Here is a 17,016-nt window from a genome sequence, read left to right on the forward strand (position 1 = left end):
TTTCCCTTAATATTCTAATAGATGCACTTTACTTTACAAATCTGATCTGCTTTAGCTCAGATTTTTAAGATCTTTCCTAAATGAAATTGCCATAGTTTTTTTTCTTTTCTTATGTTCTCCTTATCTGTCTTTTTAAATTTCCTTTTGAGTTAAAAATATGCAAGGTATCTTCTAGGAGCTTTTAAATTTTTCTAATGCTCTATTTATATTTATAATATAGTTTATTTCTGAATTTTCTCTTTTTATTCTTTTTTTTTCAATGTTTATTCATTTTTGAGAAAGAAAGAGCATGAGCAGGGGAGGGGCAGAGAGAGAGGGAAACACAGAATCCAAAGTAGGCTCCAGGCTCTGAGTTGTCAGCACAGAGCCCAACGCAGGGCTCGAACCCATGAACCACGAGATCATGACCTGAACTGAAGTTGGATGCTTAACCAACAGAGCCACCCAGGTGCCCCTGAATTTTCTCTTTTTAAGGAACCAGCTTTTGTTTTATTGATATCAGCTAAAGTTTGTCCCCCAAATTCATATGTTCAAGCCCTAATTCCCATTGTAGCTGTATTTAAAGATGGGGCCTCTAAGGAAGTCATAAGGATTAGGTGAGTTCCTAAAAATGGGGACCTGATCTAATAGAATTAATATCCATGTAAGAAAAGACACCACAAAGCCCATCCTCTCTCTCTCTCTTTGCACATACACTGAGGAAAGGCTACCCAAGAGAAAGGACATAGTAAGAGGAAGCTGTCTACAAACCAAAGACTTCCAGTCTGCAAAACTGTGAGAAATAAATTTGTTCTCTGTTGTTTAAGACTGTTATTTAAGCCACCTTAGTCTATGGTATTTTTTTTTTTTTAGTGGAAGTTTATATTGATCAATTCTATTGGTTCTTTATTATTTGTGTTTTTTTCTTGCTTGTTTCCTTATACATCATTTTTTTTTAAGTTTGGGTTGCATTCTGTGAAAAACCCTTAGTTCAGTCTTGTAGCTCACTGATTTTTTTTAACCGTCTTGACAGTCAGCATATTGGTTTTTTTAAATTTCAGTGGTCAAATTTTAAATTTCTATGATATTCTGTTATTTCTTCTTAAGTTTATTCCTTTTGAGAGAGAGAGAGAGAGGGAGGGAGAGTGCACACGCATGTGTGCACAGGGGAGTGGCAGGGAGAGAGAATACCAAGGAGGCTCCACACTTTCAGTGTGGAGCCTGATGTGGGACTCAAACCCACGAACCATGAGATCATGACCTGAGCTGAAATCAAAAGTCAGATGCTCAACTGACTGAGCCAACCAGGCACCCCTCTGTTATTTTTATTAAAAATGCATATCCTTTTATATCTTTGTGAAGTTACTAGGTATTTTAAAATACTATCCTTTTTACATTATTAAGCTTATATTTTATGGGTAATGAGTTCTTCCTTTTGTTGGGCTTGTTTCTGCTCTTTCGTTATTGGCTCTTCTTTTTGATTATTGTGATTGGGTGCTTAACGATGTATTTAAGGTTGTTTATGAAGTCCCTGTTTACTTTAGCTTTTCTCCGTATATGGAAAGAGGAGTGAAGGGACAAAACCTCTGGATGGAGTGGTTCAGTAGCTGCTTCTGGGTAGTAACAGTTCTCCATTCTTATTGAGGTTGCTAGCCTCCTTAAGTTCCCATTTTACCTCTTTCCCCCCAGCATCAGCTATTTCTGCTCTTCGTGACAACAGACATCTCTGTTGCTTGCTGCCTGGCCCAAAGAAAGATGATGCTGTAATGCTCCACTTAAGTACTCCAACCAGTCACTCTTGGTTGTCCAGATCCCTCCTGTAGTCATCATCTGACAGTTGTAGGCTTAGCACATCCCTGGACCAACTTCCACCTTTATAGGCATTTTCTTCTGTGCATGTTTTGGGCTGTGGCTTCCTTCTCTACTTTTTTTTTTTTCATGAAAGGATTCCTCATAGTGTCTGAAGACTGAAGATAAATACTGCTTTTCTTTATTATTATATTTTAAGAAATATGGCACAGTATACTCTTCTGTAATTTTTTGCCACTTGGGATCAGATGAAAAGGCTTGGCATATATTCAGTCTTCCTTCTTGAACCAGTGTCCGAGGTAGCTACTACATTCTAAAAATTGCTGTATTTTGATATAATTTCAGACTTACAGAAAAGTTTTATGAAGAAAAAAGAATTTTGGTTTATTTTATATTCAGCTTTCCATATCAAATATGTCATATATATATATATATATACGTATATATATATATATATATATACACACACACACACACATGCATATATATATTTGGTAGATATATCAAATATATGCTTGAAAATACATATTGGATTATTTAAGAGTAAGTTGTAGTGATATTCCTAAAAATGGTAAAATAAGGAACTCTAAAAAAAATATGTCCCTCCACTAAAGCAATGTTTAAACCGACAAATACTGTTAGAATTAGCATCTTTGGAAATCTGGAATCTAATTTTGCAATCTAATAAAAAGTGAACAATACCTAGAAGAGTGCTTAATAAAGAAAGAAGCTACTAAATTTCAATAAGTGAACTACGTGACATTTTTAATTACCCACTGTATTATCAGGGTTCTCTAGAGAAGTAGAACCAACAAGATATATTTATATAGAGAGAAATCATTATTTTAAGGAGCTGGCTCATGTGATGTGGATTCTTGTGAGTCCAAAATCTGATGGGGTAGGCCAGAAAGCTGGAGACTTAGAGAAGAGTTGCATTTCAAGTCCAAAGTCTGCTGGAAAAATTCCTTCTTGCTTAGGGGAAGTTCGTTTTTGTTTTACTAGGGCCTTCAACTGATTAGATGAAGCCCACCTGCATTATGGAGAGTAATCAGCTTTATTCGACCATCAGTTTGATGTTAATCTCATCCAAAAAACATCTTCATAGAAACATCCAGAATAATATTTGACCAAACAGCTGGGTACCCTGACCCAGACAAGTTGATACATAAAGCTAATCATCAGACCCACCTACTGTCCCCCATTCCCCAGCTCACAGATGGCAGTAGGGATGGCAGCTTGCATTCTTGGTGCAGCTTGCTGGTGCCAGAGGGGTTGACCACACACAGCAAAGAATACAGCATTTCAAAGAGTAAGTTGCAAACATGATCCCTCTCTATCACTTGATATTTCAGTGTGCATTTCCAAAAACAAATTATTTTTATTATTACGTGACCATAATGTAGTTATCAAAGTCAGCAACTTAGCTTTGATGAAATACTATTACTATATGGGTACATTTAAAAAAATTTTTAATGTTGGGGTACCTGGGTGGCTCAGTCGGTTAAGCGCCCTACTTTGGCTCATGTCATGATCTCACAGTTCGTGAGTTGGAGCCCCGCGTCCGGCTCTGTGCTGACAGCTCGGAGCCCGGAGCCTGCTCCAGATTCTGTGTCTCCCTCTCTCTCTCTGCCCCTCCCCTGCTCATGCTCTGTCTCTCAAAAATGAATAAACATTAAAAAACATTGAAAAATTTTTTTAATGTTTATCTTTGAGAGGGATGGAGAGACAGAGCGCAAACAGGGGAGGGGCAGAGAGAGAGGGAGACACAGAATCCAAAGCAGACTCCAGGTTCTGATCTGTCAGCACAGAGCCTGATATGGGGCTCAGACTCACAAATGGCAAGATCATGACCTAAGCCAAAGTCCTATGTTCAACCGACTGAGCCACTGTATGGCGCCCAGCTATATAGGTACGTTTTAAAGGCCCTTGGTACATATTGCAAAATCTACCTCCCAAAGTTTCTACCAATTTATACTTTTGTCAGTAGTGTATGACAATTTCCAGTGATTCTTTACCGTTTTATTTTTTTATTTTATTAAAAAAATTTTTTTTAATGTATGTATTTCTGAAAGAAAGAGTATGAGTGGGAGAGGGGCAGAGAGAGAGGGAGACACAGAATCTGAAGCAGGCTCCAGGCTCTGAGCTGTCAACACAGAGTCTGACGCAGGGCTCGAACTCATGAACCATGAGATCATGACCTGAATTGAAGTCAGACGCTTAACCAACTGAGCCACGCAGGTGCCCCTCTTTACCATTTTAAAATTGTAGATTTATGTTGCTGAATTGATATGCCACCTAGCATTCATTCTAATAGAGCCCCTATTTCTTTTTTCTTCTTCTTTTTTTTTTTAAATATAGACCTCATCTCCCTCTTCTGTATTTTGGTTTTTCTTTTTCTTCATGGAATCTTCCTTAGGAAAAAATACAAAACAAAATTCCAACTCTGGGAATGTTGGGGGAACTTCCAAACTTGACTGTTCCTAATACAAAAGCGTTTTATTTGTTACTCTATTTGTTCTCTATTACATACATTTATTTTTTTAATTCATCTTTACAGCCTCTTTATGAAATAATAATTTTGGAGATAAAATTGTGAGAGGTTAAATGATTTTCCCAAAGTTCTATCACCAATAATTGGTAGATTCTGAACTCCTCTTAGACTTCCTGACTTCAGAGCTGATATCATATTGAGCTGGTTAGGTGGAAAGGACAGTGAAAAACTCTATCAACATTTGCCCAAGGGAATTCATAGCTGCTTCATTTAATTGTCTTGAAGGTAGTGATAAAAGCATCTTTCATGAGAGACGATAGAAGGTATCAGACTGAAGACTCTGGATGGGGATCAAAGGTGATGAAGAGTGCTGGGTGTTAATGATTGGCAAGACATGTACCTTTTAGTCTAATATGCTTGCCAGGTAAAGGGAGATTATGTATGAACTGAAGACAGAATAAACAGTGAAAACCAGCACAGACAAAGCAAATAAGGTTTAGCAAGTTTTCAGAGCTGATGAGACTTAATAGCGCAGATGCGATGAACCGGTGGCTAATGAAATTTGGACTCTGATACATGGCTAAAAAGGACAAAGCATAGGAGCTGATAATCCAGCAGGGGGAGTCGAGGATTTTTGAGAAGAGCAGCCAGAGTGGAGAAATCAAGAAACATTAATGCAGAACTTTTTAGAGATCATCTAGCTTTATTTTCCTTACATTACAGATAAGAACACTGGGGCCCTCTGGAAATTACAGAGCTAGAAAGTTACAAAACCAAGATTAGAAACTACATTTTTTACACCAAGTCCTGATCTTTTTCTTTTGTCTCTTGAATATGATGAGATTATAATCCATAATATTAAAATTATTCAAATTCTCTTTGGAAATAGTTTCATTATTGCAGTCTTATGATCAGTGGTTATAGTGAGACATTATCTAGAAAATAGAAATGATGAAAATTGAAGTTATGATGCTAAAATGCCTGAAGCCTAGGGGCGCCTGGGTGGCTCAGTCGGTTAAGCGTCCGACTTCGGCTCAGGTCACGATCTCACGCTCCGTGAGTTCGAGCCCCGCGTCGGGCTCTGGGCTGATGGCTCAGAGCCTGGAGCTTGCTTCCGATTCTGTGTCTCCCTCTCTCTCTGCCCCTCCCCCGTTCATGCTCTGTCTCTCTCTGTCTCAAAAATAAATAAACATTAAAAAAAAAATTTTTTTAAATAAAATGCCTGAAGCCTAAAGACCTTGATACAGATACTATTACTTTTCTCAGACCCAAAAGAGTTGCATCATCTGGAATAGCCTGTGGTTAAAAATGGAAACACTTCCTATAACAGCAGTGTCGGAGAACAAAAGATAATGACAACTCTTTTTTTTTCTTGTTTGGAAGAACAATCATTATTTTTCTCATTCACATACAAACAATAAAAACAATTTCTATTACAAGCAGTCATTTATCTTCATTCCTATTCTGTATGTATTTTTTCACACTGTCTCATTAAATTCTCATATTGTTCGGAACTCCTTGGATATGTTGTAATTTTACCATCTGGGATTCATCAGTCACAAGATACATATACATCGTAATAAAAATGGATGCTTCACAAGGATTCATATTGGCTATAGTCCATCTTAAAGACCTTTGTTGTGTTGAACAATGGACTGTGTAATATTTCAATTCAGGAACAGATGATCTTATTTTGTAATTTTTTCCAACTCTACAACATTCTAAAGTAACATTCATGGAATACAGAAATCTTCGGAGAATGTATGTCAAATCCATGTGCAGTTTTCTAATTTTCTTTAGCTTATAAATTTTACTTTAATGCCACAAATATCCATAATAGTAATTATACTTCATAAAGTTGTTTAAAACTGTTTAGTGGGGTTTTACAGATTTTAGTGGTCTCTTTTAAGAAATGTAATTTAACTAGTAATGCATTATAATGTATTGTTACAAATAAAATATTACTCACTGATCTCTTTTCCCTCTGTTAGCTAGATGCCCCACAGAAATATAGAAGAAATTGAGCAAAAGTAGGGAAATGATATGAAAAATGCCTGCAAGTAAATTGTTATTTAGGTATTTGGGGATCAGAAAACAATGTTTCCATCATCAACTGCACTGCTGGAGATACAAAAATAATGTGTCTGTCCTCAGAGAGCTCACAGTCTAATGATGGGAAATATGCAATAACACTGTAATATGAACTAGAATGCTGTAAATATCACAAGTTAAAAGAACATGAAAGCAAACAGGGAGAAATTGCAGCTCGTTGGGGATATCAGAAAGACTTCCTGAAAGAGCTGGTATTTGAAGTGGATCTTGAAAGTCAGCAATTTACAAGTTAAGATAGAGTAAGGAGGATAACATGAGCAAAAGTATAGAGACAGACACACTGGGTATGTTTGGAAAATATCAAATAATGTAAGAGTGGATGTAGTTTGAAAGACTTATAGAAGAAAGTAATACTAGCCCTCATTTAATGAGCATGTACTGTGAGCTCTGCTTTTTGCTACCTACTCGATATGCATTATTTTATTGAACTTTAAGAACATGCCATGAGGTAGGTACTAGTATTATTCCCACTTTTTAAATGAGAAGATATTAAATGATATGCCCAAAGTTATACAACTATTAAGTTGATGTTCTTGGATCTTAATCTAGGCCTGACTGGTAATAAACCCAAACTCCTAATCACTAAAATATAAAGTTATATTGTGGAGATTTCAAATATAAAATGGGGATCTTATTTCCAGTAATGTTATCAATAGAACACCGTGTGTGTGTGTGTGTGTGTGTGTGTGTGTGTGTGTATGCAAAAGGACCAATTTTTAAGAGTTCCTAAGATTAACCTATTATCAATGAGTTGAAAGAACACATTTGGGGAGAGAAAGTAGACTAGCTGGTCAGTAGACTAGCTGAGTGTGCCAATGAACTGAGTGGGTTTGTAGGTTAGTAGCATTGAAAAGGTGGGAACACACAGAAACTTAATTTTTTTATAAGTTATAATAAAATGACAGCCATTTTTAAAGTTTATTTATTTATTTTGAGAGAGAGAGAGTGAGCATACATGCACAGGGAGGGGCAAAGAGAAGAAGAGAGAGAATCCTAAGTAGGCTCAATGCATGGCAAATAGCCCCACGCGGGGCTTGATCTCAGGAACCATGAGATCGTGACCCAAGCTGAAATCAAGAGTTGGACGCTTAACCGACTGAGCCACCCAGGCACCCCACAGAATGACAACTATTTAAATGGAGGGGGTGAGGAGGTAGGCAGTTTCAAAGATGACCCTGGGTGAGTGAAATAGCAATAATGGGGAAGAGAAACTTCTGAAGGAAAAGAAAACTCAATTTGGCCCAAGTTACAGGGTGCCTGAGCAGCATCCAGGTGACAGTGTGAAAATTACTTGGAATGTAGGTGTGAAGTTGAGACTTGAGGTGGAGATTTGGCAGCTATTTGCATAGGAAAGAGTGTCAAAGCTATTTGAGTGAATTCCCAAAGATGAGAATGGAAAGATAAGTTTGAAGACAGAACTTTGAGAAAGGCCTACATTTAGGGACTATGAGGGGAAAGAACTAGTAAACGAATCAGTAGTGGTTAGACGAGCCTTTAAGTTTAAGAACAAGCCTTATGACTAGGTGATTAGAAAATCTCTTGTCTCTTTTGAAAGAACACAATAAAAACCAGATGGTCAGTTATTGAAGTAGATGCCTAGGATTTCTGGCAACTAGTTGATATTCTGACTTTCTGTTGTGTGGCTCTAGAACTTTTCTCTAAGGAACAGACCCATAACTTTAAATTGTCTATCTAGCAGACCCATAGGCATCTTAAACTCAAGATCAAAAAGATTGTATTATTGTTATCCCCCAAAGCTCAAGCTTGCTCCGTATTTATGTTCTCTTTTTTTAAAACTATTTGAATTTTAAACTATTTGGTTATTAAACCTATTCAGTTATTAACTCCACTGTTCATTTGCCCCAAACAGAAATCGCAGATTGATCTGCCACTATCCTCCCTTTCTTATCATTAGGACTTCCACTTCCAAAACCAACATATATTTGATTATTGCTATAGACTGAATATTTGTGTCCCCCCAAAATGTGATGGTGTTAGGAGGTGGAGCCTTTGAGACGTGAGTAAGTTATGAGGCCTCTGCCCTCATAAATGGAATCAATGCCCTTTTAACAGAGACCCTGAGAGATACCTTGTCCTTTTTGCCATATGAGGTTATGCAAAAAAGCAGCCATCTATGAACAAGGAAAAGGGCTTTCACCAGACAGTGAATCTGCCAGCACCTTGATCTTGGACTTCCCAGCCTTCAGAATTGTGAGAAATAAATGTATGTTATCTGTAAGTCACCTAATCTATGGTACTTTTGTTATAGGAGCCCAGATGGGGTGCTGCTCTAAAAATGTGAAAGTGGGTTTGCAACTGAGTAAGATTAGATTAGATTAGATTAGATTACATGATTAGAGAGGCTGGAAGAATTTTGAGGTTGGTGCTAGCAAAAGCCTACCTTACAATGAACATTCCGTTAAGAAGGGTTCTGTTGATAACCCAGAAAGAAAAGAGAGCTACAAAGAAAATATTTGGCTGGATATTTGGCTGAAGAAATATCTAAGCAAAGTATTGAAATTGCAGCTTAGCTTTTCTTTATTATAGTAAAATGCAAGAAGAAAGAAAAGACAGACTTGTTCATCAAAAAGGAAGAGGAACTTAAAAGATTTGGAAAATTCTAAGCCTGTCCGTATTAAAAAGAGTGGGTGAACTGTTTGGGAGAGAATACAAAGAATGTGGCCAAACAACCATCTGATAAGGAAATGAGCCATCAAAACTGAATTTAGGAGCTATTGTTCAAGACAATGGAAGAAGGCAATTTAGTGATCATCCTGCTCTGCCACCCCCATTACAGAGCCAGAGCATAAAGGTCTGGGAGGCTGAATGATTTCAAAGGAAGGGCTGAGGGCACTTGTGGGACTGTGTTTAGCCTTGCCTGGAGAATTTCCACTCCCTGCGTTTGTACCAAGCCCCGTGATTGCCCCAGGTGCATTTCCGGTGAATCTTTGTGGTGGGAGGCCCCAGTAGTTACCCCACCAGAAGGCACAGGCAGCAGATTTTGCTGCATCCATGTGGTGCTGTCCCGTGGCAACATCTCTGCCAGGGCAGAGTGCACAAGCTATGAGATCAAGGCTATTTCCACCTAGATTTCCTGATGCATGACCCAGGCAGAGAATCTCTGCAGAGGCTCCAGCGGAGCTGTGGGGCTGGGGTTGCCCTCATGAACACCTTCAGGCGATTCCAGCCCAGGAAAGGCATGTGACTTTAACCTTTGAGAGCTATGGTCTGGTCTGTTCCAAGCAGTCATAGGGTTGGGGGCTGCCCAGAGGCATGGGGGGAAAGCCATCGATAGCCTTTGGGACCCAGCCCCTATCTGGCAAAACTGTGGGAGTGGGACCCCAGTGGGTCTGGGAAGCAGGACCACAGCTTGGACAAAGACAAAGAAGATTCTGCTCCAGCCTTAGGTTTTAGACTTGATCAGGACCTGTCATTACTTTCTTTCTTCTTTCTCCCTTTTGGAATTCTGAATGTCTATCTTATGTTGTCCTATCATTGTATTTTGGAAGCACATAATGTGTTTGATTTCACGGGTTCACAGCTGGGAAGGAATTGGCTCAGGATGAAGCCTGCCTTCAGTCTCGCCCATATCTGGTTTAGATGATTTTTAGATGAGACTTTGGACTCAGACTTTGAGTTGATGTTGGAACAAGTTAAGACTTTCAGGGGTTGTTGAGATGAAATAAATGTATTTTTCATTTAAGAGAGACATGAATTTTGGGGGCCAAGGATCAAATGCTACAGATTGAATATTTATCCTAATTCATATTGAACTTAACACCAATACGATGGTATTAGAGGATAGAGCTTATGGGAGGTGACTAAGTCATGAGGGCAGAGCCTTCATGAATGGGATTAGTACCCTTATAAAAGAGACCCCAGGGAGCTCCTTTGTCACTTCTGCCATGTGAAGTTACATTTAAAAGACAGCCAGGAAGAAGGTTCTCATCAGAAACCAAATCTGCCAGTGCCTTGATTTTAGACTTCAGAACTGTGAGGAAGAGATTTCTGTTGTTTATAAGCCACCCATTCTATGTATTGTGTTACAGCAGCTTCAACAGACTAAAACAACGATCAGTTCCTATTATTCTTCCGGAAAGGTTCTTCTATTCCATCTTACCTTATACAACATCATACTGTCCTAATGAAGTCCTTGTCATGTTTTCTGTGTACTTTGTAGTAGCTTTCTTACTAGCCAATTAGCCTGCATCTAATTTCTTTGCTTTTTGATCCTACATCAAATACAGCTCTCAGAGCTATATTTCTATAACAAAACGAATGTAAAATAACATTGAAATAGTAAGTGCTATTATTTCATATACTAACAAAGAAGAAAAACTGCCTAATTAAGCTACAACACAATGCTTTCTTAATATGTAGGTGTTATGCCCAGAATTCGTGATCCCCAAAGACCACCAGGGAGCCGAGTCCGATGCAAAAGCAAAAGAACCTTTATTCGAGCTAGCTCGAGCTCAATCCCCTACCTGCACCGACGCAGCGGTGAGATACCAGGGAGAGAGAGCGAGTTTCAAAAGGACAAAGGTTTTATTGGGGCCCAGGGGCAGTTGGTGAGGTAACGGCTGTGGCCTCAGCCGATTGGCTGGGGAAGGGTCCGAGTCCTGTTAGACAGGTGAGGGGGGGGGTTACTCAAGGGGAGGAGGTGTGGTCAAGGTGAAGGACACAGAACAAGATGGAGTCGGCCGGCATAGGCCCGCCCTTTCATTCCCCCCTTGTCATGTAACTTACGGACCCAATCATGGGACCGGCTGCATTTATGGTGACAAGGGGAACAGAGTTTGGAAGTTTACGCTAAGTTCTGGGAAGCATGTGTCCCTGGGGTGGCTCTGGGAGGTCTAATTAAGTATTGTCCCTGAGCTGGTATCTATGATCTGCCAGGTGATGTTTTGGGGGGTGTGGGGACTCCCAGTAGCATGAGCAATGACAAGCAGAGTTAACAGAGTTACCAATATTAGGTGGGTCGAATGTGCTGTAACTTGAGCTTGAGCTTGAGCGGGTTGTGTTGGTCCCGACTGATGGCCCATCGCGTGACGAAGTCCTTCCGGATCGAGGAGGGGTCCGCTGGCTGAACGTGGGTGTGATGGACCCAGGTCGCGATGCCGTCTACTTTGAGAGCGGTGGGGGTTGTCAGCACTACAATGTAGGGTCCCTTCCAGCGCGGCTCGAGAGTCTCTCGGTGGTGCCTCTTGACATAGACCCAGTCTCCCGGCTTGTACTGATGAGGTGTCGGGGTCGGGCCAGCCTCGTAGATGGCACGGAGGCGCGGCCAAATATCCTCGTGCGCCCTCTGGAGCCCTCTCAAGGAAAGAAAAAGTTCTTGATCTTTAAACTCTGCAAGAAGTTCAGCTCGAAGGCTGGGAATAACAGGGGGTGGCCTGCCAAACATGATCTCGTAGGGAGTAAAACCCAGAGTGTAAGGAGTGTTTCTAACCCGGTAAAGGGCGTACGGTAGGAGAGTCACCCAGTCCCCGCCAGTCTCCATGGTTAATTTGGTAAGGGTCTCTTTTAGGGTTCTATTCATTCTTTCTACCTGTCCTGAGCTCTGGGGCCTATAAGCACAATGTAATTTCCAGTTTGCCCCCACCGCCTTGGCTACTGCCTGTGTTACCTGAGAGATAAAAGCTGGTCCATTGTCTGATCCTACCATGGCAGGAAAACCATACCTGGGTAAGATGTCTTCTAGTAGCTTCTTAGCCACCGTCTGAGCCGTTTCATGCTTGGTTGGGTATGCCTCCACCCAGCCAGAGAAGGTGTCTGTAAATACTAAAAGATATTTATAACCATACTTTCCTGGTTTGACTTCAGTGAAGTCGACTTCCCATTGGGCTCCCGGTCTGGTGCCTCTGAGCCTGGTTTCTTTTTTATTTGATGTGGCTTTCGCGTTGGTGAGTTGGCAGGTCTTGTAGGCAGATACAATTTGCTCTATTTTGGTGTCCTGTTGGTGAATCTTGATTCCGGCATGTCGGATTAAGTCTTTTAATTTTCGGGCCCCCATGTGAGTAGACCGATGCATGTGCTCTAATATTGAGACTCCGAGCCGGTCTGGCAGCACGAGCTCCTTGTTAGGTGTATACCACCATCCCTTTATCTCCTGGGCCATGGGGAGTTTCTTGATCCGCTGTAACTCCTCCTGGGAGTATTTGGGCTGGTCTGGTAAAACTGGGTCTCCCGGGTCTGGTAGTTGTATGGTCATGGTGGGGACTGGAGTAAGGGCTACTGCCTTGGCTGCCTGGTCAGCCTTTCGATTACCTCTAGCTACTGGGTTATCAGCTTTTTGGTGCCCTTGGCAGTGGATAATGGCTAGCTTGTCAGGAAGCCATAAGGCCGTAAGCAGGTTAAGTATCTCCTGCTTATTTTTTATAGTCCGTCCTTCTGCCGTCAGTAACCCCCTCTCCTGATAAATTGCCCCATGAATATGAGCTGTGGCAAATGCATAACGGCTGTCTGTGTAGATGTTAAGCCGTTTTCCAGCTCCCAGCATCAGCGCCTTGGTGAGGGCTATGAGCTCCGCTCGCTGGGCTGACGTTCCGGAGGGTAGAGCCTCCGCCCATACGGTGTCCATTTCGGTGACCACCGCTGCACCCGCATACCTGTGTCCATCTCGCACAAAGCTGCTGCCATCAGTGAACCAAGTAGCCTCGGCATCGGGGAGGGGCTGGTCGGTCAGGTCCATCCGGAATCCATGTACTTGTTCCAGGATTCCCGCACAGTCATGTAGTGGAGCACCTAGGTCAGGGTCGGGCAGCAGGGTTGCAGGATTGAGGGCTGCACTGGGGTGGAACCGCACTCGTGGAGGGTTGAGTAGGAGGCTCTGGTAATGAGTCACACGTGTATTGCTCATCCATCTATCAGGAGGCTGTTTCAGGACCCCTTCAATGGCGTGTGGGGTTGTGATCCAGATCTCCTGTCCTAGGGTCAGTTTGTCTGCATCCTTGACTAGGAGTGCTGTCGCCGCAATAATTCTTAGGCATGGCGGCCAGCCGGCAGCCACTGGGTCTAGTTTCTTAGACAGGTAAGCCACTGGGCGGTTCCAGGGGCCTAAGGCTTGAGTTAGAATCCCTTTTGCTATTCCCTTATGTTCGTCTACAAAGAGGTGGAAGGGTTTCATAATGTCTGGTAGGCCCAGGGCTGGGGCACTTAGGAGGGCCTTTTTTAACTGATTAAAGGCAATTTCTTCTTTTTCAGTCCATTTAAATGTTTTCCCTTCTTTGGTAGCTTTATATAGGGGCCTGGCGATCTCAGCAAAACCTGGAACCCAGAGGCGGCAGTAGCCGGCTGATCCTAGGAATTCCCTCACTTCTCTTCGGGAGGTGGGAGTAGGGATCTTTAGGACAGTTTCTTTTCTGGCATCTGATAACCGCCGCTGTCCGCCCTCCAGGATATATCCCAGGTAACTTACCCTCTCCCTGCATATCTGAGCCTTCTTCGCGGATGCCCGGTACCCTAAAGCTCCCAGGGTAGCCAGCAGGTCCTGGGTCCCTCGCTCACAGTCTTTGGCCGTGTCAGCAGCAATCAGGATGTCATCTACGTACTGTAGGAGGGTGAGGCCAGGGTGCTCCCTTCTGTACTCACCCAGGTCCTCGTGTAGTGCCTCGTCGAAGATGGTGGGTGAATTTTTGAATCCCTGAGGTAGCCGTGTCCAGGTGAGTTGCCCACTGTAGCCCTCCTCCGGATCATGCCACTCGAAGGCGAACAGGGGTTGGCTCTGGGGTGCCAGCGGCAGACTGAAGAAGGCGTCCTTTAAATCTAGTACAGTATACCAGACCCTGGGGGGCGCCAAGGAGCTCAAGAGAGTATATGGGTTGGGAACAGTTGGGTGTATGTCCGCGACCCTCTTATTTACTTCCCGGAGGTCTTGTACCGGTCGGTAGTCATTTGTGTGAGGCTTTTTGACCGGCAGTAAGGGGGTGTTCCAGGCAGACTGGCAGGGAACTAGTACCCCTAGGCTTCGTAGTCTCCGGATGTGTGGCTGGATCCCCTTCCGGGCCTCCTGTGACATGGGGTATTGTTTGATCCTTACCGGACTCTCTCCTGGCTTGAGCTCTACCAGGACTGGGGTCCTATGAGCGGCTAGTCCCATCCCCCCCCCAGTCTCTGCCCAAACCGAGGGGAATTCTTGTAGCCATCTGTCTATATTATCCTCTCTCGGGAGCGCCTCCTGGTGGAGGAGGTATTCATCCTCCAGTTTCATGGTCAGGACCTGGATGGGGTGGCCCTTGCCATCGGTGACCTGAGGCCCCCCTTGTCTGAAAGTTATCTGAGCTCCAATCTTGGTCAGTAAGTCCCGTCCTAACAGCGGGTAGGGGCATTCTGGTATTACCATAAAGGAGTGGGATACCCGGCCCGTTCCCAAATCTACTGTTCTTCGGGTAGTCCATGAATACTGGCTCATACCAGTTGCCCCTTGTACCCAGGACTTCTTGCTGGCTAGTTTTCCTTGTGGGGTGCGGAGGACCGAATGTTGTGCTCCGGTGTCGACAAGGAAGTCAACAGGGGTCCCCTCCACTTTAAGAGTTACCCTGGGTTCGGGGAGAGGGTCCGAACCCCGACTCCCCTAATCACTTAGTTCATCTAGCTCTAGGACTTTTACTCGATCAGTCTTGCTTCCTTTCCCGCCGGCCCTTTTCAGACAATCTCGGGCCCAATGCCCTATCTCCTTGCAGTATGCGCACTGATCCTTCTGCAGCCTCTGCTTCCCCCCCTTGGTGGTTCTTTTACCTTTTCTTGCGTCGTCTGCCAGCTGCCAGAGACGGCGGTCTCGTTCCTCAGGGGAGTCAGCAGTGGTAGCTAGTAGTATTCTCGCCAGGTCTCGAGTCTGCTTACTGCTGGCAGCCGCCATGGCGCGAGCCTGCTTGTCCTCAGGAAGCTCCCGGTTATTATATACCTTTTCGGCTACCACCAGTAAGTCCTGCAGACTTTTTTCTCCTAGTCTATCTATTTTCTGTAATTTTCTCCTAATGTCTATGGCCGATTGGTTTACAAAGGCCATGATAACAGCTGCCTTGCTTTCCGGAGCCTCTGGATTCATGGGGGTATAGGTACGGAATGCCTCCATGATCCGTTCTAAAAAGGCAGCCGGAGATTCATCTTTTCCCTGTTGTACATTTCCTACCTTGGCCAAATTGGTTGGCTTTCTAGCAGCCATTCGGAGACCCCCCATTAGAGTCTGGCGGTAGACCCGGAGCCTCTCCTTACCTTCTGCCGTGTTGAAATCCCACTGGGGCCGAGTTAAGGGGAAGGAGGCATCTATCTGAGCCTGGTTGGTGGTGGGATTCCCGTCTGTGCCCGGAACTAGTTTTCGGGCCTCGTTGACGATTCTTTCTCTTTCTTTAGTCGTGAACAGGACCTGCAAAAGCTGCTGGCAATCGTCCCACGTGGGCTGATGGGTAAAAAGAACAGAGTCTAATAAATCAATAAGCCCTGCCGGTTTCTCGGAAAACTTAGGATTCTGAGCTTTCCAATTGTAGAGGTCACTAGTGGCGAAAGGCCAATAGTGATGGGGCTGGTTCCCCTCCGCGTCTGGGGGTCCGGTGGCTCGCAGGGGCAGAATAGTGGAGTCGGCAGCGGAGGCGGATTGCTCCCTCTGAGCCCTTTGTCTGGTGAAGGGCGGGCTTCCCACTGGAGCGTTTCCGCCTCCCGCTCTCGGAACAGCGTCTGCCTCCCCCGGAGGGGGAGGATGGTGTTCTTCCAGCATCCTAGAGGGGTTATACGAGGGAGGAAAAATTAATTCTTCTTCAGTACCCCCCTGTAAGACAGGGTAGAGGGGTGCTGAAGGCTGGATAAGACTTTTCTTCTTCTTTGTCCCCTGCAAAGCAAGAATGGGTTTTGGCTCCGGAGGGAGCGGGGCTAGGAAGGGTTTAAGCCAAGAGGGTGGGTCTTCCACAAGGTCCCGCCAAGTGATAATGTAAGGGAGCTGATCAAGATGGCCCGTCTTAGGCTGAGAGATGATACTCCTGACTCGGTGGATGGTAGGGAGGTCGAAGGTCCCCTCTGGTGGCCATCCGACATTGAAAGTTGGCCACTCGCTAGAACAAAAAAACTGCCACCGACCCTTTCGGACTTCCACACTGAGGTTGTTAGCTCTTCCCCTCACATCCTTAAAGTGATCAATCATAATACTTAGAGGAGTAGTCTGAGTCTGTCCCATAACATCCGTCCAGTAAGTCCACAGAACAAAACAGAGAAACACAAAAACAGACAAACAGAGGGCCCCTAGAAAATCTTCCAACTCCATGGAAGCAAAACTGAAAGCTAGCTTAGACATTTGAGGGGATTCCACGTCCCTCCAAAACCGATGAGGGGATTCCACGTCCCTCCAAAACCGATGAGGGGATTCCACGTCCCTCCAAAGACGACGGCCTCACGCCGACCAGCGGGAGCGACCCGCCTCGTCTCAGACCTTTGAGGGGATTCCACGTCCCTCCAGAAGGGAGAATCGGAACGTCTTCCGAAACTCCCGGCCCGTGGTCCTCCAGTGCGTCCACTTAGACCGCGTCGGGCACTACCAGAACTCCAGAAGTGAGCTCACACAGAAAAGACAGAACAAACAAACAGACACTAACCGTGGCCAGTCAGGCTCTCCGGGTCGGGGGTCCCTCAGGGGTCTT

At 43.9% G+C, this 17,016-nt stretch overlaps 1 protein-coding gene across 1 annotated transcript; it reads right to left on the reverse strand.

Annotated features, from left to right (window-relative positions):
- Positions 1–11,474: 11,474 nt before the first annotated feature.
- Positions 11,475–16,556, reverse strand: LOC122198814 (the record flags this gene model as incomplete). Its single annotated transcript, XM_042903628.1, is given in 1 exon segment — positions 11,475–16,556. A coding segment is annotated over 1 exon segment (5,082 nt), but the record flags the coding sequence as incomplete, so codon positions are not given.
- Positions 16,557–17,016: the final 460 nt, after the last annotated feature.

This window comes from Panthera leo, chromosome C2, assembly GCF_018350215.1.
Source record: "Panthera leo isolate Ple1 chromosome C2, P.leo_Ple1_pat1.1, whole genome shotgun sequence".
NCBI lineage: Eukaryota > Metazoa > Chordata > Mammalia > Carnivora > Felidae > Panthera > Panthera leo.